Here is a 23,316-nt window from a genome sequence, read left to right as displayed (position 1 = left end):
TTTCTTAGTGGCGCTTCCCCCTCCTCAGCTGCTCCCAGGGGCCTCATTTGGGGTCTTAAGCCGCGAGCCCCTGAGGGTCTGACCAGCCCTGCCCGGGGACGGGGGTTGGTGCTCGCCTCAGAGACCCCCAGCGGGCCCGGCGCCCCTTGCCTCCGGCACCTGAGCACCACCCCATCCCGTGTCGCCTGAAGGTGTCCATCCACTCGGTGTGGCTGGGGAACAGCATCACGCCCTTGCGAGAGGAGGAGTGGGACGAGGAGGAAGAGGAGGCCGAGGCCCCGGCACCGTCGTCCCCGCCCATGTCTCCGCTCAACTCCAGGTTCCCTCTGCCTTCTGTCCAAGCGAGCGGGAGCTCCGCCCAGTCCCTTGTTTGGGGGCCTCTTGAAACGAACCTCTCATCTCTTTCGGGGGGAATTGCAGGAAACACCGGGCTGGAGTCGACATCCACTCCTGTTCGCAGTTTTTGCTCGAGTTGTACAGTCGCTGGATCCTGCCATCGAGTTCCGCCAGGAGGACCCCTGTCACCCTGATCAGCGAGGTGGTGCGCTCGGTGAGTGCCCTGCCCGTCCCTGCGGTGCCCGGGCCCCGCGCGGAGATGCGGGATGTTGCAGTGCTTCTCAGGCCAGGGGAGGGGCTGCCTGCACAGCGCAGAGCCGGGCAGGCACGCCCCAGCCCAGCGGCCACGTCGTGGAGTCGGCACGGGACCGCCTGTCCTCGCAGCGCTGTCTCCTCGGGCCTGTGACAGACGTACCCCCCCAGCAGCCAAGCACCCATCCGGGCGGTTGTTGTCCAGGGGTTGGCCTCAGAGTCCTTCACGTCCGGGAGCTCGGAGGGGCCACCAGGAAGTGTAGCTTCCTGTGTGCAGCACCTGTTAGTCCTCGCAGTGTTGAAGTCACACCTGAGAGGTTTGAAAAGTCACTTACTCAGTGCTGGCTTGTCATGCGGGTTACGTCCAGAAGGAGGGCCGCCCGGGACTGGACTGTTCTTTTTATCTAAAGGTGTCTCCTTTCAGGAATGACTTTTTTTTTCAAGCTTATTTTTCTCAGTATCCCTTTAAAGGTTTCATGTTTGGTCAAGTTGATATTTTTAAGAACCTCGTTTTTAACTTGTAATGTTAAGTTGCAAATTGACTTTTATCAAAGAAGTCAGCAAACTACAAGTACTGCTAAAGATCTTAAAAAAAACAAGTTACTAGAAATTCATGGTGGTCCAGTGGTTAGGACTCAGCACTGCTGTGGGCCCAGATTTGTTTCCACAAACCACACGGCACGACAAAAAAAAAGATTGTCTATTTAAGAATAGTAACGACAGTGTAAAGGTTTAAGTTGCTTCGCATCTAGCACCTGGCTCATCAGCACTCCCTGGGTTCTCATTCCCCCTGAGTGTTCAGTCTGGTAACATCAGGCGACTTCTGGAAAACAGCACTGAGTGCGAGGAGAGAGGGCCAGGTCGAGTCAGCGTTGCTACAGGTGTGTTTGACCTCGTGACCCCGAGAGGCCTGCGTGCCTCCATGGGTGGCCTGAGTCCTGCCAGCTGAGTTGTTCAGCTGGGCGGGGTGGGGGCCCTGAAGACCAGCCAGCCCCCACCTCCAACACACTCCCGGTGCTCGGGGCCTTCCGCTTGATCAGAGCCCGTCTTCAGATGTCACGAGAGAAAGTGGAGGCTCTGGGGAGGCAGAAGAAATCAGTGCCAAAGCGCTGACTTCTGAGCCAGGCGCCTGTCTCTCCTTCGCGGCTTTGATACCTGGGCTGGCGGTGGCCGCAGCGTGTGAGCACGGCTCCAGGGAGACCGCAGGCACCCTTCCCCCTGGGCCCAGGCTCTGGTGCAGGTTCGGCTCCAGGGGGTGGAGCCCGGAGTGACCTGCCCCCCATCCTCGTGTCGTCTCCAGCTCCTCGTGGTCTCGGACTTGTTCACGGAGCGCAACCAGTTTGAGATGATGTACCTGACGCTGACGGAGCTGCGGAAGGCACACCCCTCGGAAGACGAGATCCTCCTCCAGTACCTGGTGCCTGCCACCTGCAAGGCGGCTGCCGTCCTCGGGATGGTGAGCGGAGGCCGTGCAGAGCTTTGGCCGCGGGAGGAGGGCGCCCCACTTCGCTGTGGAGCGTGGGGTGCCAGCCGGGCCTGTGGTGGGGCTCCCGTGGCCCTGGGTCCTGCGGCGCCACGGTGCCTTCTCCAGGGGCTCGGCTGTGCGCGAGGGGGCATGAGGCCAGGTCGGCCCCCTTGAGAGCGCCTCCGCTCCCGCAGCACCGTCCAAGGGGCAGGAAGATGAGTCTGCTGGCTTCTGCTGTTCGAGGCCCAAGTGTGGCCCTCTGGGTGTGTTGCGGGAGGTGGGGTCCTTTTGTCTCTGTGGGAAGTTTAGCTGCTGGGCTCATTCTCATGTTAATTGTGCTCAGGCCTGAATCCCCAAGGCTAAAGCTGTGTTGTCTGTAAATGGAATGAGTAATGCTTTCAAGAAGAGGCTTAGACAGATCGGCCTGGGGTGAACCCCTGCTGGTGGGGAGGCCAGCACGGGTTCCCCCAAGGATGGGGACGCCACCGCTCAGGGACCCTCTCTTAGGTGGCTGTACCCATGCAGCCCAGCTGCGGAGTTCTCAAGCTCTGCTTTTCTCCAGACTTCCCCAGGTTGTGAAAGCTGCCCCCCGTGGGCTCTGCTGGTCGTTGGCGGTCTTGGGTGTGGGCGGGAGGAGGGGAGTCCTCTGCAGTGTCGGCTTTGAGGGGACCACAGGGCAGATTTCCTGGGGGCTGAGGGGTAGTCAGACAGCCTCTGAGGCTTTTGCAGAGTGAGACAAGGCCCTCGGCCAGCACTGGTTGCTTGTCCCTGGGCGGGGTGGTCTGTCCCCAGGGAAGTCCGTCACAGACTCTGAGCTGGGGCTCTTCCCAGGGCCGGCCTCGTGGGTCCCTGTGTCACTCACACACTGAACTCCAGCCCCAGGAGAAGAGTGTGAGCATGGGCGCGGCCCGGAGGTGCAGGGAGCCCCCACCCGTGGGGGTGCTGGGGCCCCTGCGACACCCCAGCCCAACACACAGGCCCCCGCAGCGCGAGGCCACCCTCCTGGGGCTCCCCTGAGGTGTGGGCCTGGCCCAGCCCACCGTGTGCTTGTGCCCAGGACAAGGCCGTGGCGGAACCGGTCAGCCGGCTGCTGGAGAGCGCGCTCCGGAGCAGCCACCTGCCCAGCACGCTGGGCGCCCTGCACGGCGTCCTGTATGTGCTGGAGTGCGACCTCCTGGACGACACCGCCAAGCAGCTCATCCCCGTCGTCAGCGACTACCTCCTCTCCAGCCTCCAGGGCAGAGCCCAGTGAGTGGGCGCGGCCGGCCTCCCACCGCGGTCTCCCGGGTTCGTCCGCTGGGGCGGGGGTGGGGCGCCTGTGAGAAGTGCGCACGCCGGTTCAGCGTGCACAGTAGACCCTGGCCGATGCGCCAGCGGGGGCCCACGGGGGCGCCCTCCTCACAGGGATGCTGGCTGGGGTCCCTGAGGTGGGAGGGCAGCGCGGTGCTGGCCGGCAGCACGGCGGCCGTGTGCACTCATCTGGGCCGACGCCTCGGTTTCAGCTGCGTGAACGTGCATAGCCAGCAGCACGTGCTGGTGATGTGTGCCACGGCCTTCTACCTGATCGAGAACTACCCGCTGGACGTGGGGCCGGAGTTCTCGGCCTCCATCATACAGGTGAGCCGGCCTGGCCTGGGCTGCGCTCGGCGACCGCTCCCACCTGGGAGGAGGCAGGGCGGCCAGAGGCTCACAGCAGCCTTTTGACCCAGAAGCCCTCCCTCGCGCAGATGTGTGGGGTGATGCTGTCTGGAAGCGAGGAGGCCACCCCATCCGTCGTCTACCACTGTGTCCTGCGGGGCTTGGAGCGCCTCCTGCTCTCCGAGCAGCTCTCCCGGCTGGACGCAGAGTCCCTGGTCAAGCTGAGCGTGGACCGGGTGAACGTACACAGCCCACACCGCGCCATGGCTGCCCTGGGCCTCATGCTCACCTGCATGTACACAGGTGAGCCCGGCAAGCGTGTGCCGCTGAGCGCCAGACGCAGGGGTTCTGGAGGGGCCTTCAGGCTGCGTGGGGTCAGAGCCCCGTCTGGAAGCAGCGCTCAGGCTGACCCCTGTGCCCTGTGTCTCGGCTGGGCCCTGCGGGCCCCTGCCCTCCTGTGTCAGACCATCAGTAGGAGTTCCGTAAACTCCTGTGTGAGCTCCAGGCCCTCTTAACAGAACCGTCCAGTTTTACAAACCAGCGGCACGAAACGGCTCTGTTCCAGGAAAGGAGAAAGTCAGTCCAGGCCGAGCCTCCGAGCCCAGCCCCGCTGCCCCTGACAGCGAGTCCGTGATCGTGGCCATGGAACGCGTGTCCGTCCTCTTTGACAGGTGAGCGCAAGCCCGCCTGCCCGCAGCCGGGGGCGGCCTGCTCCCTGCCCCGGCCCCGGGCTCCGCGCCACCCCGGGCGCTGAGCCGCGGGCCGTCCTGGCACCCAGCGCCCAGGTTCGGACTCGGGTGGCCCCAGGGCTGTCCCAAGTGCTGGCCCAGGTCCTGATGGCGAGGGCCAGTGTGGCGGTGTCGGGGGCCTTTGAAGAGATGGCCTGGGGCGTGCTCGGGGATGGCAGCGGCTGTCCGAGCTGCCATTGTATAGAGAAGGGCCTGGGGGCCGCGCTAGCAGCGGCTCGGGAGGAGGCCACCTTTGTGAAGAGGAGGCTGCTCTCACAGCCCTCGGGCAGCGTTAACCAGCAGGCAGCATCCTTGAGAGCCTGTGACGACGGCTCGCCTCCACGTGTGTGCCTGGGTGTCCAGGACGGCTTGGGGCCCTCGTCCGGCTCTGCCCCGGGCCTCTCAGGCCGTGTCTGTGGCCTCGGGGAAGCTGACTCTGCTCTGGGCACCTCAGCTCTGGTCAGCTCGGTCAGCAGGCAACCATCCGGGTGCCCACGTTGCGCACACTTCACAGACCCTTCTCCAGGCCCGCTCTGGCTGGAGAGCTGAGCGCGCACGCTGCGCCCACGTTGCCCACTTCAGTGAGCGTCTGCAGTCCCACGCTTACGCTCACCAAGCCTGGGGAGCAGGCAGGGCGCCCACGCTTAGCCCTGCCGCGGGGGCTCACGCACCAGGCTTGCTGCGAGATGAGCGCGTCCGCCCGTGCAGGGCCTGCATTCAGCCTGGCCACGCTGTCACGTGTGGGGGACTCTGGGTCAACGGCGCTGACTCTCCCTTGCGGGTTTCGTGCCTGTGGGTCACGGTTGGCGTCTGCAGGCAGGTGGAGCGGGCACACCGGGCCGGTTTCCAGGTCCCTTCCGGTACTTTTCAGTCACACGCGCCTGTTTGATTGGTTCTGGGGGGCCCATCTCCACAGGCTCCAGAGTCTGCTGACGCGCAAGCCCCTCGTATGTGCTTGTGCAGGGGCCCTGCTTCCGCACCCCCGAGGCCTGTGTGTACTCAGCTTCCTGCAGATGGGGCTTGCACGCAGAACACGCGGACATGGCGGGCCAGCGGAGGTGTGCTGATGGCCAGTAGCCTGCTGGCTGCCCCTTGGCCCTGGGAGGGCCCTGTGCCAGGGGCCAACCGTGGGTCTGCTGAGGGCAGGCAGCTGGGGGCTCTGGGGCAGGGCTGGCGCAGAGGGGGCCTGGCAGGGGCACTGACGGGTTCCGGGAGTGCAGACGTGCCTGAGGGCCTCACGAGGACGTGGGTCTGTCACGAGGGGCTGTGGCGTGCCGTGATGTCACCACCCCGGCCGTCTTTGCTGCTACTTCAGGATGCCAGCCGGATCAGGAGCCCCCGGGCTGGGGAGCGCGGCGGACGGGCTCTGATCCGGGCTCCACCCCCCACCACACAGGATCCGGAAGGGGTTCCCCTGCGAAGCCCGCGTGGTGGCGCGCGTCCTCCCCCAGTTCCTGGACGACTTCTTCCCGCCCCAGGACGTCATGAACAAGGTCATCGGCGAGTTCCTGTCCAGCCAGCAGCCGTACCCGCAGCTCATGGCCGCTGTCGTGTACCAGGTGAGGGGCTGGGGCGGGGCGCCCAGGCAGGCGCCGGGCCCCCAGCTCCTCCCCCAGCTGGCGCTGATGGGGCGGCCTCGGGCCCGCGGCCTCCTCGCAGGTGTTCCAGACGCTGCACAGCGCGGGGCAGTCGTCCACGGTGCGGGACTGGGTCATGTTGTCGCTCTCCAACTTCACGCAGCGGAGCCCGGTTGCTATGGCCATGTGGAGTCTCTCCTGCTTCTTCGTCAGCGCGTCCACCAGCCCATGGGTCTCGGCGATGTATCCTTGCCTGGTCCTGGGCCCTGGACGGCCCTGCCGTCCTGTCAGCATCCTGGTTGACGTTTGCGTCAGCGTTTTGGAAACTCAAGTTCTATAGAAAGCCCAGGTGTCAGGGTGACACTTCCCTTAAGCCCCAAGAGAGTGAGGCACGAACCAGGAAACAGGAGCCTGTGTTCCCTGCTCTGAGCGGGGCTCCGGGGGGGTCTGCGGGGAGGGGAGGCCCCTAGAGGACCCCCTGTGTCTGCCTGCGGGTCCGTGCAGCTGGGCGGGCCACTTGGGCTGCTTCTCAATAGCCCTTGTCACGTGCCGTGTATCACCCTCCTGGGCAAACGCTGGAGTCAGTGAAGATCCAGTTCCCGCCCCCGACACGCCGGGTGCCAAAAGGGGACGGCCCCTCCCTTCAGCCTTCCCCAGACAGACCGCAGAGCCTCGGAGCAGACGGCTGTCCCGGCGCTGAGAGCGCCCCGGGCAGGCGGCATGGCTCTGTGCTGGGTGTGCAGGAGCCAGGCCAGGTAAGCCCTGTGCGAGGGGCGGCCCCGCAGGGCGGGGGCTCCGGCTGGAGGGCCCAGACCCAGGCGTGAGGCAGCTGCCACCCAGCCCTGGGCCGCTGCTTTTGTAGCTTTGGGGAGCCCCCCGGCGCCCCCCACTGTCCGCAGGCCTGTGTCGGGGCCGGAGCCCTGGGGGAGGCAGGAACCCCCTGGAGCACAGGAGCAGGCCTCCCCGAGCTTGCCACCTTGCGCCCTTAACTGGCTGGCCAGCCTCCCACACGTCGTGAGCAGGATGGGCAAGCTGGAGCAGGTGGACGTGAACCTCTTCTGCCTGGTGGCCGCGGACTTCTACCGACACCAGATAGAGGAGGAGCTCGACCGCAGGGCCTTCCAGTCTGTGTTTGAGGTGGTCGCCGTGCCCGGAAACCCATACCACCACCTGCTGGCTTGTCTGCGGAGCGCCCACAAGGCCGCCGCGTGCTGAGTGCCCATGCGGGTGGCGACGAGGTGGCCCCTGGCCCGCGGGGCCCAGCCTGTGCCAGGCCCTGGGCGGCACGGGCTTCTCTCCGGGGAGCCGGGGGCGGGTGTCCTGCCGCGTGGTGGCGAGGCTGCGCATAGGGCACGTGCAGTAACCTCTGGGGTCGAGCCTGAGTCCTCGCGGGGCGGGAGCTGGTTGTGGCGGGCCTCGCGCTGGAGCTGGTGTGAGAGCCAGCCGCTGGCTGTTGACGTCCTCCTCCCGCCCAGCCCTCAGCAGGCACCAGGTCCCAGCTGCGCCCGCCTGGGGGCCAGGATTCCTCTGTTCTTGCCGGCGAGCCATCAGCCCTCCGCTGTCCCGCAGGCGGGAGGGGACGCCGCGGGCTCCGAGGCGCGGGGTCCCGGGGTGTTTCGGGCTCCCGCAGGGCGCACATGCCGGGTCTGGCCAGGCGGGGGGGCTGGGAGCGCGACAGTGCGCTGTCCTCCCCGTGTCTGTCTTCTCAGGATTTAAAGTTTAATTCTATCAGTAAAGAGATTAATTTTAAGGTGGCTTTCTACGCCCGTGTAGTCTGTGCATCGCCAGGTCAGCGCTGCATGTCACGGCCTCCGAGCAGGTGGACCGGGTCTGTTCCCCACCTGCCGCGGGGCGGGCTGGCTGGCTGGCAGCCCCTCACCTAACGCCTCAGCCCCGCCATGCCACCCTCTTCCATGAGCTCCCGTTTGGGGTTCAGGGCTGTGTGCTGCTGTCCTGTCAGGAGCCAGCTGAGGGCAGGGAAGGTGTGGCCTGGCTGTGAGCTCAGGTGCGTCCGGTTGGGCGTCTCCTTGGCAAGCGGGGCTGACCTGCAGCTGTCGCCCAGGGTCTAGGGGGAGGCCTCGGGTGCCCCTCACGCCTGTCTCTGCGACACACCGCCCGCTGCACATGCCTCCTACGGGTGTGGGCCCCAGCCGCCACCCCCGGAGCCAGGCAGTTTGAGGCCAGCCAGGGTCAGAGTGTGCAGGAAGGCCCTCCTCAGAGCTGCCCTTGGCACCCGGGCGCCCCCGCAGAGGGCCCAGCGATGTGAGCGGTGGACACGGGTTAGAAGTCGGAGCCGGGGCCTTGAGGGCGGGGCTCCGGCTCCGCAGGAGAAGTGACGTCCCCGCCCTCCTGCCTCTCACTTGGGCTCACCCTTGCCTTGGCAGGCACAAGCTGCTGGAGTGACCGTGAGCACGGAAGGTTCTAGAACTGCTGCCCTACCCCCACGGTCCCTTCAGCAGCTCCGAGGTGGACGTGTCATGGGCCTGTGTTTTCCGCGCTTAGGTGTTTGCACTTGTTAGAGACCACACTGTGAGTGTGAAGCCGGGGGCCGGTCCCCTGCGGAGTCCGAGCGCTGGGCACAGCTGTTCGAGGGCCCGCCCTGGTTCCCACGTGACCGTCAGCACTCAGCTAGGGGCTGCAGCCAGTTCTGGCCATCGGTGCCACCCAGAGACCCGCTGGCGTGCGCCCAGGGCGGGCGCCAGTGCTCAGGGAGGTCGTTGCCCGCGGAGGAGAGGACACACGTGGGGCCATGCACCTGTGTCTCCATCGGGGCCTCTGAGGGCGGCCGACAGGTCTCTGCAGAAGCCGACCTTTCTCAGACCCGCCCCACGGGGTCGGCCACGTGGCTGAGACGTCTGAGGGTGGGGTGGGGTCATTGCTCATCAAAGTGCCCCTGAGGAGATGGGCCCCCTCGTCGGCTGTCTGCGGAAGGGACTGCACTAAAGTCTGTGTCCGGCAGCAGTCACCTTGCCACCCCAGACGGTGTTGAAAGGGTCGTTGGGGGCGGCGAGGACAGGGCTTGTCTTCCTGCTGGTGACACAGGGAAGATCTGAGCGAAACCAGGGTAGTTGGTGGGCGAGGTGCCAGTGCATCTTACCCTGTGTGTCCTGTTGCGGCCCCGCTGAGCCGGGCAGGGGGAGGGGCATTTCCAGGTGCCCTCGCCCTCCTGCAGCACATGCGTCCTCTCGGGAGGCAAGGATGGCGCTTGGGCTCCCTGGGCCCGCAGCATGTCGCACCCAGCCCCCCTTGTGGCCGGGTGTCACTGCCAAGCCTGGGGGTGCAGACCGCTCACCTCGCGGGTTAGTGGAGCTGCCTGCAGCCATCTTGGGGAAGCCTCTCCCGGCCGTGCAGCGTGGTAACTCTTGTGTGGTTTGGAGGAGTACACTTGCTCCCTCTCGGTGCCGTGGGCATCTCTTCCTGGCGCGCGACCTCGCTTTGCCTTTTGTCCTAGCCAGGGTGATGCTTGGTCCTGCACGCTGGAGTGACGGTGGGGGTGCAAGAACCACCTCGAAGGTCACTGACGCTCCCCAGAGAGCTTGGGGTGGCCGCACCTGGAGGGGACTGCCCCCCACTGCCTGGTGCCGCAGGCCTGGGCTCAGCGGGGAGCCGGGGAGCGGGGCTCAGGCGGGGGTGGCCACAGCGGGGCCTGTGTGTCTGGCGCTAGATTGGTCGTGCTGCCGAAGGAGCTCCTGGCCCTGGACGGTCGCTGCAGCTGCCCTGCGGCAGCCAGGTGGCTGCTGGCCTGGAGGACTGGAGCGTCACGGACCTGCCGCAGGGGGTTGGGCTCTGAGCACGCTCCATGGCTGACCGTCCTCCAGCGGGACTGGAGCTCACACTGTCCACTGCCGCGGTCCCCGCCGTGCATGCACCGGGTACCCACAGGGCTGTGATGGGTACATCCCGGAGCCTGGCCTAGGCTTATCTGTGAGAAGAGAGCGAAGGTTTGACATGAGATGTATATTTTAATTTTTTAAGCTGCTACAAATACTGTACATACGAATTAAAAGGAAAAATAAGATAAATTGCCGTGTGAGGCCTGCTTTGCTTATGGGGAAACTTGCCCCCACAGGGGGCGGCAGACCACACCAGCAGGAGCCCAGCGCCGTGGGACCCAGGTGCTGGGCATTGCGGGGACGGGGGCGGCCCCCCGCCGGTGCCCGAGGCTGCAGAGGCTGCGGTGGTCACGTCTAATCCCCGTGGGGGCCGTGCAGTTTCACCCCAGGCCCCAGTTTGGAGGGGTGGTCACAGTGGGCACAGGTCCTGGGGGCTCACACAGGGCCCGTGACCTGACCTTGGAGCCCCTCATGGCCCCACTGCCCCTTTCACCTCACTGGCCACAGGCCCCCATGCCCTGGGACTGAGTGGTGAGGCTGCCCCGTCCATCTGAGGTGGTATGTTCTTCCCGCTGGAAATGCCAGCTCCTCCAGGAATCCTCCACTCAGCTGCGCGGGTGCTGGCCCTCCCAACCCCTCCTGGGGAGCCCAGCCATGCGGGGTTACACCCCTCTGTGCCGTGGTGCTTGCCCATCCACCTGCGGAGGCAGAGACCCTGGGCAGTGGGCTGCCCAGGGCGGGTGCTCCACAGAGTCTGCTGAAGGCTTCCCAGGTCCCAGGGTGTTGGCGGGAGTGGGCAGCCCCCAGCCTGACCACAGCGGGTGCCCGGAGAGACGGGCGGCGGGCTTAGGAAGCCTGGCCTCTGCCCTGGTCATGGCACGTGTGGGCGCTGCCCTCGTGGTGCTGCGGGAACCTACTCGGAGAGGGTCTGGCTGCCGGTTCCAGTGGCCAGGCTGCACGGGGGCGTGTGCACCCACTGCGTGTGGGAAGAGGTCAGCTCGCCTTCCCAGGCCCGTCTCACCCGACACGCTCCAGGCCTCAGCAGCCTCCCCTTTGGGAGGGACCAAGCGCTCCCTGCCCGCCATGGTCCAGGCGAGGCGGCAATGCCCTGACCTCCATGTTTAGACGAAGGCCCGAGACGCCCTGAAAGGAAGCAACAGTGTCCCGCTCACCCTCCAGCCGCCCAGCACAGGTGCCCTCGGTAGAGGGCAGCTCACCCCCTGCTTCCTGACCTGAACCTGCAAGCCCTTCTGGGCCCAGGGATTCTTGGTCCAGCCTCGATCCTCAGGGCTGCCCGGGCGCCGCTGGATGGGGCCTCCTGCCAGGGCCCTGCGGGCACGGAGGTGGGCTGGCTTTGTGGAGTCCCCAAGGCTCCTGGCAGACCACAGGGATACCTGGGGTCCCACGACCCTGGGGGCCTTGCAGCCTGGCCTCTTGCTCAGGATGGCTCATCCCCACTGGCCTTGCGAGCAGGAACTCGGGGACCACCCGGGTACGGTCCTCACATTGCGGCCACATCCTCTGGGGCAAGCGTTGCCAAGCCTCCATGCCAAGCTGTGAGCAGATGAACCGCCGGCCAGGCCTACACTCATCCTGGCCCTGGGGCACTCAGGGCAGGGGCGGCCCAGTGTGGTAGAGCCATCGACTCGGGGTCGGGCATGCCCGCTGAGGACCAAGAGTTAAGGGTCTGGGCTCCAGTGGGGAGAGGACAGTGCTGCCAGGCCGGTCACTGCGCCCAGCAGAGCCCACCCTCCTGCTTCGCTCACCCCCAGCCTGGACCCACCTCCACGCTCCCTGTGCTCTCCGGCCTCTGCCCAGCCAGGGGTCTCACGCTGCTGTGAGGACTCCCGCCTCCTGGGATGGGCCCGGCTCCCCGCCGTCGGCCCCCGGGGAGGTGCTGGAGGCCCCTGAGGGATGCCCTTCCTGCCTTGGGTCCCCGCATGGCCAGGCAGAGGCCTGGAGGGCACTGGCCTCCCCTGCGTGCCTGGGCCCCTCCCGCTGAGGCCTGACCGCCCTTCTCTCCGCAGGTGCCGCCGGACGCCCGGCCCCAGGCCCTCTGCCTTCTGGGCACCCAGAGCCTGAGGGTCCCCACAGGCCACGCAGCTGTGCCAAGGTACGCAGTCCCCATCCAGCCGCGCCAAGGGCAGACAGGGCCTTCCCACGGGCCGCCAGGAGCTTGGCTTGCTTCTATCTCCCCCTGGCTCTGTCTTGTCCTTGGAGGCCAAAGCGAGCGCCCCCCTGCCCCACACCCGAGGCTTTCCAGCACCCCTGAAACCTCAGCGGAGACGCTGGAGCCCAGCCATTTACCCTGCCTCTGCGGGACCTGTCTGCTGGGGCCCAGCAGGGGGTGGTCACCCGGCCCAGCACACCAGCCGGCACACCAGCAGCGCTGCCCCAGGCCCACAGCCGCCCCCGCAGAGGCACTGGGGCCTGTTGCCCTGGGACTGCCCAGGCTGGGCACCTAGGGCGGCAGCGCCTCCTGACGACCACTCCGCAGCCCCCGCTGGGCCAGTACGCCGGCCTGTGCCCTCTCCAAGTGCCCCAAGGAGGTGGGGGCAGGGAGGGGCCCAGGAGCTGCAGCCGTGCCCCCTGCACCGGCCCGTGTCCAGCGGGGTCACCTGTCCAGACAGGTGTTGGTGAGGGCAAGGCTGGAGGTGGCCTGAGCAAGTCGTGTCTGTAGCTGGCTGAGCCAGGTTGAAACCCTGAGCTTGGCCTGCCTCCTCTCGGAGCCCTACCTGGGCGCTGGGGGTTGCTGTGAGGCAGACCTGCTCGGCTCTGGAGGTCGGGGTTGAGGGAACGTCCACCTGGAGGACAGTCAGGGCTACCCCAGGCTCTGAGGGCAGAGAGTCAGCTCTCAGGCCACCTGGTAGGTTAAATCCTTTGCCTAAGAGGAGCTTGGGGAGGACTTCCTGGAGGAGGTGGGCCTTCTCATCCCTCATGCACTCTGCAAACACTACTTACTGAGTGTGCCAGGTACCTGGTCGAGGGGCATAGCAGCTGTCAGCCTTCCTGGGAGGTGCTATGTGGCCAGGCAGGGGTGTCCCCAGGCAACCTCAGAAGCCGCAACAGGGAGGGGCTTCCACCAGGAGCTGAGGGCAGGGCCAGGTGCTGACCCAGGATGCCCTGCTGCCTTCTGCCTCTGCACCCCAAGTTCTGACTGCAGGGAGGAGAAAGCCGCAGCCGGCCCACCCCATCCTGAGCCCTCCCCTCACTCCAGCTGGGCTTCAGCCCCTCTCTCGGAGTAAGAGGCAAGCTCTGGGCACGTGGAGGTGCAGGGTGAGGGCACCTGGCCAGAGCCTCAGGGACCGCCCCCCCAGCCCCTGTCACCCCCCCTCCACCCCCGGCCCTGGCCCCAGGCTCGGCTTCCCTGTCCTGGGCAGCTCAGGCCCTGAGGAGGGCCCTCTGTGCCTGGGGAGGTTTTCAGCTTGCACTCTGTGAGCCCTTCCCCCAAGTTCAACCCACCCCCCACAGAACCCCGCAGATCCAGGGGGCTCACAGCACACTGGCCGGGGGGCAGGGCAGGGGCTCTGTGTGGCCGTCACAGCCCGGCCAGCAGGTGTGAGGTGGACCTTGGGACTGAGCCTCAGTTGACTGCTGGCAGAGGCCTGAGGAGGGGCTGCCCAGGCCACTTTGTCCAGGGTCGCACTCGGGGGCCTCCCCAGGCCCCCAGGGATCAATGGTAGCGTTCACCCAGGCAGCAGCGTGTGCCCTGGGTTGTGAGCCCCCGCCCAGGACTGTGGGCAGAGGAGGCCTGACGTGTCCTTCCCAGGGAGCACAGGTCAGACCCAGCGCCGAGCCAGCCTGCCTGGGTTCAGAGCCCAGCTTGGCCCCTTGCCCACAGGGTGACCTCACCTCTGTCCCTCAGGCTGTTTATCTGCAGAATGGGACTAACAGCCTCGCCAGCCTCTCTCACAAGAGTGCCATGAGGGTCAAAGCTGAAAACACACGCTGCGCTTAGAACAGGGCCCAGGAGCCAGCAAGCTCAAATTCTTAAGACTGTTGCCTTTGCAAGCATTAACCCAGGGTCACACGGCTGGAGGGAAGACAGGAAACGGTGGGCTCAAGGGAGGCTCAGTTTGCAGGAGGGAGAGCGGGAGGAAGGACCAAAGGAGAGCAGGAGGACTTCAGAGAGAAGGTGTTGCCAGAACGGGGCTGTGGAGAAAGAACAAGAGTTTGCCAGGAAGCCTGAAGGCAAAATCCAGGCGACCTACTGGGGAGGGACGGGAGTTACTCGAGATCGGTCTTTTCAGAGTTTATACCTTTACTCAGCAAGGCTTCACCAAGCCCTTTTCTGTGGGGTCCTGGGGGTACAGGGAGCGCCCCTCCCAGCCCCGTGCACAAGGCAGGTCTGGGTGCAGGTGTTCCTGCTGCAGGATGGGTGGGAATACGCTGTTGCCAAAATCTCGGCACTCTGTGCACCAGTGCCAAACAGAAACATGGAGACAGAGTGGCTTTACTTTGCCAGGCAAAGCCAGTGAGACAAGAGGCAGGGGGCAGGGCACACCCTCTGAAAGGGTGGCACAGCCCAAGGACACAACATAAGCTGGTTAGACTCCAGTGGGTCCAAGATGGCAGACAGGTCAACTTCAGCTAGACCCTGGTCCTCTGTCCACTCTCACTGAAACACATCAGCGAGCGAAATGACACACCCAGAGGCGGCGTGGCAGCCCCAAGGCTGGCCGTCAGAGGCCGAAAAGCGGGCAGCGGCCCAGTGGCTGGAGATCTCCACCGCGTCCCCAAAACAGTGGGAACAGTCCTCCCGCTCACTAGCCTATGAGGATGAGACGGCACGATGGCCTCACCAACTCGATGGACCTGAGTCTGAGCAAGCTCTGGGAGTTGGTGATGGACAGGGAGGCCCAGCGTGCTGCAGTCCATGGGGCTGCAAAGAGTCAGATACGACCGAGCGACTGAACATTAGCCTGTGAAATTACCCAGCTCATACAAAACGCAAGTGAAAGTGCTAGTCACTCGGTCGTGCCTGACTTGGCGACCCCAAGGACTGTGGCCCGCCACACTCTTCTGTCCATGGGATTCTCCAGGCAAGAATACTGGAGTCGGTTGCCATTTCCTTCTCCAGGGGACCTTCCCAACTCAGGAAGAGCTAACCACACAACCTTGCGAGGCTGCACTTGCCCTCTGCGTCAGCCCACACTCTGTCTGTGGAGTGTTTCTCTCTGAATCAGTCCGCTTCTACCCTATCACTTTGTCTGTCACTGAATTCTTTCTCGATGAGACATCGGAGACCTGAGCTTCATGAGGTCCTGACAGCAGGTCTGCGACCTCGGCTGGCAGACCACGCGTTTTGGCCGAGTTCGAGTCCTGGCCACTTGGGTTTGAGTCTCCAGCAGGGTTTTGGCCAGGTGCACGTTCCCAGCCATGTGGGTTTAAGCCCCACACTGAAGTCAGCGGTTTCACGAGCACCTCAAGGGCTGTGCCCCACCCCCTGGTGAGTAGGGAGAGGTTATAGTCGGGTCTGTGAAAAGGGCCACGACAGTAGCAAGTCTTCGTTTCTGCTTCTGCGAGTTTTCCAAAAGGTGGGGTTGCTGACGGGCTCAGGGTGTGTGCAGGGTCTCAGGTGGTCTGTCTCCTGCTCATCTTGATGGGCCTGTCCCTCCTCCTCCGATCAGCAACCGCTCTGCTCTCCGAAACACAGAGCAGGCCACGGAGGCCAGAGTCTTGTCCATAAGGCATGGGGGACAAAAAGGCTTCCGTGCCTGGAGCCCCACGGGGCCCTGCTGTTCATTGGCACCGTCTGCTCCCAGCTGCCTTGTGCCTCAGGCCCTGCGCTGGCTCCTCGGCCCATGCCAAGTCACCCAGGCCACCATGTCACCCAGGCCAGCAGCCGTGCCCCTTGAGGAGGGGAAGAGGTGGATGGTGATCAAGCCAGGGGTCTGCTGCAGCTGCTGGTGCCCAGCCTGGTGGTGATGGCGTTTGTATTAAGTGTGAGCCAGAGGATGGCCGTGCGCGGGGCATGCGGGTGGGTGGGCATTGCACACGTGTGTCTCTGCAGGTCCCCAAGCGTGTGTTCCCGTGCCAGCCTCCTGTCTGTCCGTCTGTCCCTCCTACCCCTCTGTCCTCCCGTCTCTCCTCCTCTGGGTCTCCCTCTCCGCCGCCTCTCATTCCGTTGCACCCCAGCCCCCCATCTTGGGCCCTCCCTGGGCCCCTGACAGTGTGAGCCAGGGGTGGGGGGGCAGGTGGAGGCCAGGACTGCTGCCTGGATCCTGCCTGGCCACCCGAGCCCAGTCTTCCCAGTGGAGGGGCCTCGCTCGGTGGCCCTGGGCCGGACAGCCTGGCGGCCAGGCTGGGGTTGGGAGGCAGGGCCGGGCGCCTGGGCCGCCAGTCCTGGGCCTGGCCCGCTCGCTGCAGTATTGATGGCCCGTCAGGGCGGCCCTGATTCCTGCGCTTTCAGTTAAAAGGTTTCTGTTGTTGTAGCTTATGCAGTTGCTCTGTTGCTATGGAAACGTGACATCAAAATGACGTTTCCCGTTTAAAAGCTTTTAACTAAATTCCTGCCTGTCAGATGTAGGCCCCATTTTGAGCGAGGAGCTGCCTTCCAGGAGCGGGGCTCCCGCCGCGGTGTGCAGGCCCCGGCGGCCCGCCCCGAGCGCGCTCTTTAACCCCGCAGGTGCCCCGGGCATGGCCACGGCAGAGGTGCCCGGCTACCTCGTGTCCCCACAGGCTGAGAAGCACCGGCGGGCCCGCAACTGGACGGACGCCGAGATGCGCGGCCTCATGCTCGTCTGGGAGGAGTTCTTCGACGAGCTGAAGCAGACCAAGCGCAACGCCAAGGTGTACGAGAAGATGGCCAGCAAGCTGCTGGAGATGACGGGCGAGCGCCGGCTGGGCGAGGAGATCAAGATCAAGATCACCAACATGACCTTCCAGTACAGGTAGGCCCGCGGGCAGCAGGCGGTGGGGAGCCTTCTGGGTGACAACGGCGTCGGGGGGGGGGGGGGTGGTCCCAGCTTTGTGTAGGCAAGAGGGGACCTGTGGGCCCCGTGGAGCGGGGCACGGGGAGACCCCCAAGGCCCTGCAGGGTGGAGGATACTGCTGGCGGCCAGGGGGCGGGAAACCCGAGGCTGGGCCACTAGGCCCCTGAGCCTGCAGTCAGCTGTCTCCAGCGTCCACTGAGCCCACTGTGGGCGCAGCACTGGCCTCAGGGCTGGGGAGAGGGTGTGGAGGCCCTGAGCACCCAGGAGGGTCCGCGCCTCTGCCCCCTCCCCGCCTCGCACTGGGCCCCTGCCCTGGCTGCCTCAGGAGGGCTAGGTCACGGCTAGGCACGTGGCTTGGGCAGAGGCAGCTCCAGGACGGGCCCGCGTGCCCCCACCTCAGAGGGCGGGGCCAGGTTGATCTGCCGGGGTCTGGGGAGGAGAAGGTCGTGGGCGGGTGAGAGGTCACGGGGTGGAGGGGGTCACGGGCGGGGTGAAGGTTGAGTAGGAGCTGAGCTGCAGGCGGAGAAGCATAGAGAGTGGGCCCTGTGGGCGGGCTGGGCCCACGCAGCCCCCAGGAGCCTGTCCGTGTTGGGAGGCTGCCGTCCCGGGAGGACACGTGAGGACCCCGCTGGTCCCAGCCCAGGCCGCCCCGGACAGGGGAGCAGAGGTTGGCCGGGGGTTGTGGACAGAGCCCTGCAGGTTGGCCTGGGCACCTTGAGCCACACTCTGTGGGTGAGAGGACCCCCCCACCCCGCCCCTCCTGGCCTGTGGCTCCCGGCCCGTCTGGGGCCTGGGGGTGTGCAGAGACTCCCAGGGCCCTGGACAACCGAAGGCCGCTTCAGTTGCCATCAGTTTAACTTTCTCGGCCTTGGAGGAGCTGGTCCTGAGCCTGGCACATCCAGAGGCTCATTTCTGACCTGTAGCCCGGCCCCCAGCCAGGCCTGGGGGCAGAGCAGAGGTGGCCGGCCACTGGGGTAAAGGTGGGCCGAGGCCGAGCTGTGTGCCCCCCATCCCCCTCTCCACCAGCCCCGCGGCGCCTGGCAGGGAGGGGGCAGCAGGGCTGAGGCGGGTGGCTTTACGGCCTGCTGTCTGACTCCGTGACTCACGGCTCTGATTGGCGTCTGGCCGGGTTATTCATAATTTATCCTGAAAGCCGCCTCCTGAGCCCCAGGGAGGGATCCTCTTCCATTCCTGGAGGGGAGGTGGGCTGAGGCGGCCACAGGAGATAAGGGGGTGGCCGGCGGCGGGGTGGGGCTTCACGGTTTATGAAGCACTTGTACGCAGCAGCAGCACCTCTCAGCTCCCATCACCGACAGGGACACCAAAGCCCAGAGCAGGAGAGGGCTTCCCCAGGGGCTCAGCGGTGAAGAATCCACCTGCCGTGCAGGAGATGCATGGTGCCGTGCAGGAGACATGGGTTTGGTCCCTGGGTCGGGAAGATCCCCTGGAGGAGGGTATGGCAGCCCACTCCAGTATTCTTGCTGGGAAAATCCCATGCAGAGAGGAGCCTGGGGGCTACAGTCCATGGGGTCTCACAAAGAGTTGGACACGACTGAAGAGACGGACCACGCAGGCACAGACGGCCTTACAGAGCGACACTCTGGCTGAGGGCTGGTTCTTTATCTCCCCCAACACTCCCCTGACCCCCGCCACCCAGAGCTGCCCACAGCGGAGGCGGCAGTTATTTTTTCATGCAAAGTTTTTTTAAAAAAAGAAAACAAAGCCAATCTTTATTTATTTATTGAATGCACCTCCGGCTTGTGGGATCTTAGTTCCTCGACCCAGGATCAAACCTGGGCACTCGTCTGTGGAATTGCAGAGTCCCAACCACAGGGCCCCCTGGGGATTCCGGAGACAGTTGCTATGAAGGTGGCTGGTGGAATTCCCTGGAGGGCCAGTGGTTAGGACTCGATGCTGTCACTGCCAGGGGCCCAGGTTCAGTCCTGGCTGGGGAGTTCAGATCCCACCAGCTGCTCTGCATGGCCAAAGTAGGAAAACAGATCGTCTGTGAAGGAAGCCTGGGGGGGCCCTGGTTCAGGGGAGCGTGTTTTGCTGGTGCGCTGTTCAGGGGCCCCCTGCAGTGGGGCAGGCCTTCTCGGGTGGGCAGAGCGGGACCTGGGGGCTTCCGGAAGTGCTGGAGGGGGACCCGGGACCCAGCACAGCCCTCCGCCCTCCTGCCCTCAGGGAAGTGAGGCAGCCCGTCCCGGCTCCCTGCTGAGGACCCCACGTCCCTCGGCCTCTGCCCCAAGCCGCACACCCCCACCAGGGCGATGCTTTCAGATGGTCGGCGCGTCTCCAGGGACCAGGGTGACCGGCAGGGATTTGACCTCGGGGCACCCTGTCACTCAGAGTCCTCCCCAGAGCCGGAGAAGCAAGGACGGAATGTGGAGGGGCTGCCAGTGGCGGCCGGGGGCTCAGGACCCCGGGTTTCAGGAGGCAGAGAGCCTGCGCCCACCCCACTGTGGCCCCTTTGCTCGCTGGCCGGGGCCTGCACTATGGCCCCATCGCCCCTTCCCTCACCTCCCAGGGGACAGCCGAGGCCCAGGGACCTCAGGGCCTGTCTGCAGGGGAGGGCAGGGCGCAGGGCCTGGGCGGGGCACAGGCCCACCATAGGCAGACAGCAGACCCTCGCTGGGGGCATCAGGCCCCGCCCCCCCTCCTGGTACCAAGAATGTCATCTGGACAGCTCGCTGTTCGCCAGGCACCGGGCGTTGTCTGCTCCAGTCTTCCCAGCACAACTTGGATCATCCCCATTTTACTGACATGAGGCTCAGAGAGGTTAATGGACCTGCTCAGGCTCATACAGCGAAGCGGCAGAGACGAGCGGCAGACTCAGAGCCGCGACCACGAGGCCGGTGCTCGTCTCTCCTGAGCTCCTGCTCCGGGGCAGCGTCCTCAGGACACACTTGTGACCTGACCTCATTTTACGTTCGCGTTACACATTATATCACATCTTGCTCCTATGTTGGTATTATACCACATATGTTCTTATTAATGCTGACTGACTTATTAAAAAGCAGTGTTTGTTCATTGCAGAGAGTTTAGAAACTCCAGAAAAGCAAAGAGAGGACTTGTAGGGGCCAGCATGACACTGGGGCCTGTGGGTCGTGCGACACCCACAGCAGCGTAGGGTCCCGAGCCTGACCTCTTTCTAACCCGGTCTCACCTGGCCCACGTTTCCAGGGAGGCCTGTCTGGCTGGGAGTGGCCCACACCCGTGCCACGTGGCTCCCTGGGTCTGGCGCCCCTGAGCGCCCCTCTGCAGAGGGGCCGGGCGGGCAGGGCCAGGAGCAGCCGTTTCTCACCCTTGGCTCTTGTGTCTCTCGTTTCAGGAAATTAAAATGCATGACAGATAGCGAGTCCGTCCCGCCCGACTGGCCCTATTACCTAGCCATTGATAGGATTCTGGCCAAGGCCCCCGAGTCCTGTGATGGCAAACTGCCGGACGGCCAGCAGCCGGGGCCCTCCACGTCCCAGACCGAGGCGTCCCTGTCGCCGTCTGCTAAGTCCACCCCTCTGTACTTACCGTATACCCAGTGCTCCTACGAAGGCCGCTTCCAGGACGACGGCTCCGACAGCTCCTCCAGCTTACTGTCCCTTAAGTTCAGGTGTGTGCGCACCCCGCTCCTGCCCCACCGCCTGCCCCCGGGACGGGCCAGGCGGCCGTCCTGGCGGCGGCAGTCTCTGCCACCCAGGGCCGGCTGCAGAGGCCTGGGCGGCACACGCACCTCAGGGACAGGGAGGCCAGAGACAGGGAGGCAGGGGGGCCCGAGGCCCGGGCTGTCGTGTCCGCTGCCCAAGCGCGTCTCCTGCACCCTCACTGCTCAGCTGTGTGGAAAGTCCGTGATCTTTCTGGGCCTCAGTCTCTGTCTGTAAAATGGGGATAAATCAGGACCGTCTCTGGCGAAGGCTGGGAGTCAGAGGCGAGCCTCCTGCCCTTTCCTCGGTGTCTGGCTCTCGAGCTCCCCCACCCCAAGCAGACCATGCCCTGGGCCCCCCTTCTCCTTGGCCTTGCCAGGCTGGCTGGTCTCAAAACCAGGGAGGGGGCGTCAGGCTGAGCCTCCACAGTGTTCTTGGAGCCTGGCTGCAGTGGGCCCCCAGCTCCTCTTCCATCCATGGCACCCTGCCAGCCATGAGCTGACCCCACCTCAAGACACCCTCAGACAGGTGTGGTGTGGGGCTAGGGAGCCAGAGGAGGTCACATTGGGCTGGGCTTTCACAGCTGAATAGGAGTTGGCTCGTGGAGAATAAAACAGGAAGAGTGTACATTTGTGCTTTGGTCCTGCCTCCCCCGAGCTCAGCCTCAAGCCTGTCAGACGGACATGGGGTGAGGAAGGCATCTCGGGGGCCCCTCCAGTCTGACACCCAGAATCTGGGGGCTGCTGCTCGGTTGTCCAGCGCCCCTTCCCTGGGGGGGGAGTGGTTTCTCAGCGAGGACCCCGGACAGAATCGCCTTTGCTAGTGGCCGGGCTGGGGTGCAGGGGATCTGCCGCTGGCAGACAGTTGCTTCTGTGGGCTGAGCCTACTTCCCAGACTGATGGCTGCCAGGTGTTGTGCCAGGCCGGGCCATGGGGCACCTCTCCCTCCAGAGTCCAGGCTCTGCTCTCTGCCCCCGAGGGTGACTGGGCCACAATCCTGCACGGAAGCAGAGGGCCTAGGCTGGGGACAGGCAGGGCCTGGGGGCGTCTGGCAGCTCCCTGCCACCCCTGGGGGCCCCACTCACAGCAGAGAGCTGGGCTGCCTTCAGCCCTGACCCTGGAAAGATTCCGGTCCTGGAGGGGAGCCTGGCCTCTACGGCCCCGTCCTTGGCCTGCTGTCCCCGTCTCCTCACCCCCAGGCGTGCTGGCCCCTTCCAGGCTGCCAGGAGGCAGGGGTTCCCCCATCTGCCGGAGGCTGGCCAGAACTGGTGGTGTCTGCCCTGTAGGCCCTCCACCCAGCGTTTTCCTCGTCCCTGTCTGGGTGTCCACTCCCCCACTATGAGCGCCCCTTGCCCACCCAGCTCAGTGGGTGTGGGAATGCTGTCATGACAGGGAGGGCCCAGCCGTCCCCACATCGCACTGTCCTTCCAGGTCGGAGGAGCGGCCCGTGAAGAAGCGCAAGGGCCAAGGTGGCCACCTGCAGAGGAAGAAGCTGCGGCTGCTGGAGGCCCTGCTGGAGGAGCAGCGCCGGCTGAGCCGCGCCCTGGAGGAGACATGCCGCGAGGTGCGCCGCGCACTGGACCAGCACAGCGTCTTGCAGGCCCAGAGCCTGCAGCTGCAAGAGCGAATGATGAGTCTGCTCGAGCGCATCATCGCCAAGTCCGGCGTCTAGGCCGCCCGGGCCCCGCCCCCAGCCTGGGCCACGCCCCGGAACGGCCCCGCCTCTGGCCTGGGCCCCGCCCCCGGAACAGCTCCGGCCTGGGCCACGCCCCCGCAACGGCCTCGCCCCGCCCCCGCGGCCGCTCCCGGCCCCCACGGGCGGGGGACCCCAGTGTAAAGCCCTTCCCTGGACACCAGGCCCAGGGACTCCGGGTCACTGCAGGGCGGCTCCCCAGTAAGAACGCCTGGAATCTACCGTCCGCTATTGTCAGTGTCGACGGTACTGGAAGCGGCTTTTGACGTTAATCGTGTGCTTTTCACAACTTCTGGGAGCAGGGCTCACGGCTGGGCGTGGAGGGAGGCGCCGGCCGTGGGCAGGTGGAGGCGGCTCCGTGGCAGGTGTGCCCGCAGGTGCGCCCTCGCTGGACCTGCATTGGCCGCAAGACCCCAGCACCGCCTCAATGGCCTTTTATCTACCACCCCACCCCCACTCCGAGATGTGGGGCCTCTGGACCCCCATTAGCAACAGCTCAATAAAAACGGTGATCCTGCCCATGCACCCCACCCTGTGCCATCTGTCAGCTCGGGACAGGTGGGAGAGCCCGCTGACCTCAGGAGCTGACGCATGGCGGGGCGGGAAGCGACTGGGTGGAGGCGCAGACTAGCAGCAGATCGTGAAGGCGCTGGGAGGGCAGGGCTGCCTCCAGGGCCCGGACGGGCTGGACACACAGCTGGGGCCCCAGGGAGCCGACAGCCACCCCAGGTTAGTTGCCTTCCCAGGAGAGAGAGGGGCTAGGGTGGGGCGCAGGGTCTACAGGCCAGAAAGCCTGTCCAGAGCACCCCACCCCCCACCCCCAGTTCCTCCTGAGTCACTGGACCACCGCTGAAGGGAGGCCCCCAGGGGAGCTGAGAGCCGAGCTTGGTTCAGAGTCTCTCTCAGGACACAGCCGGAGTCGCAGCCACTCCGTAGCTCTGAGGGCACTGTGCAGACGGTGCAGAGGAAACGCTTCATGTGGTTTTCAGCTCAGGCGGGCGTCCAGTGAGAAGCAGCAAGGCACGAAGAACAGACGGCTCGGCCGCTGGCTGTGGCTTCGCCCTGTAGGGACAGCGGGGTCATTCACACTCTTGCCCAGAGAAAACCTGGGCAAGGAAACCTGTCTGAGGGCCTGCTTGTTGGCACAGAGGGTCCATCGCAGTCCTTGGTCCCCTGCCCCTGATGCTCTCTGGGTCCGTGTGGCTCTGCCCGGTGGAGGGGA

At 65.3% G+C, this 23,316-nt stretch overlaps 2 protein-coding genes across 2 annotated transcripts in view; both read left to right on the top strand.

The window, feature by feature from the left end:
* Window positions 1-9,971, top strand: part of HTT (huntingtin) — a 125,824-nt gene extending 115,853 nt beyond the window's left edge. Inside the window, exons 58-67 of the mRNA XM_052641713.1 lie at window positions 192-319; window positions 421-550; window positions 1,889-2,044; window positions 3,111-3,301; window positions 3,556-3,670; window positions 3,781-3,994; window positions 4,257-4,362; window positions 5,816-5,978; window positions 6,079-6,239; window positions 6,998-9,971. Of these exons, the coding sequence (XP_052497673.1) occupies window positions 192-319; window positions 421-550; window positions 1,889-2,044; window positions 3,111-3,301; window positions 3,556-3,670; window positions 3,781-3,994; window positions 4,257-4,362; window positions 5,816-5,978; window positions 6,079-6,239; window positions 6,998-7,211 (1,578 nt within the window). The 3' untranslated portion in view covers window positions 7,212-9,971. The remainder of the gene's footprint in view (window positions 1-191; window positions 320-420; window positions 551-1,888; window positions 2,045-3,110; window positions 3,302-3,555; window positions 3,671-3,780; window positions 3,995-4,256; window positions 4,363-5,815; window positions 5,979-6,078; window positions 6,240-6,997) is intronic.
* A 941-nt stretch (window positions 9,972-10,912) lies between these two features.
* On the top strand, window positions 10,913-22,073 carry MSANTD1 (Myb/SANT DNA binding domain containing 1). Its single transcript, XM_052641791.1, has 6 exons — window positions 10,913-10,921; window positions 11,857-11,942; window positions 12,110-12,378; window positions 16,353-16,722; window positions 20,096-20,371; window positions 21,833-22,073. The coding sequence occupies exons 1-6, from the start codon at window positions 10,913-10,915 to the stop codon at window positions 22,071-22,073; spliced, it is 1,251 nt and encodes a 416-aa protein (XP_052497751.1).
* Window positions 22,074-23,316: the final 1,243 nt, after the last annotated feature.

Source organism: Budorcas taxicolor, chromosome 6, assembly GCF_023091745.1.
Source record: "Budorcas taxicolor isolate Tak-1 chromosome 6, Takin1.1, whole genome shotgun sequence".
Taxonomy (NCBI): domain Eukaryota; kingdom Metazoa; phylum Chordata; class Mammalia; order Artiodactyla; family Bovidae; genus Budorcas; species Budorcas taxicolor.
Note: the sequence above shows the minus strand (reverse complement) of the source record. Positions and strands in the feature narration are given on the sequence as shown.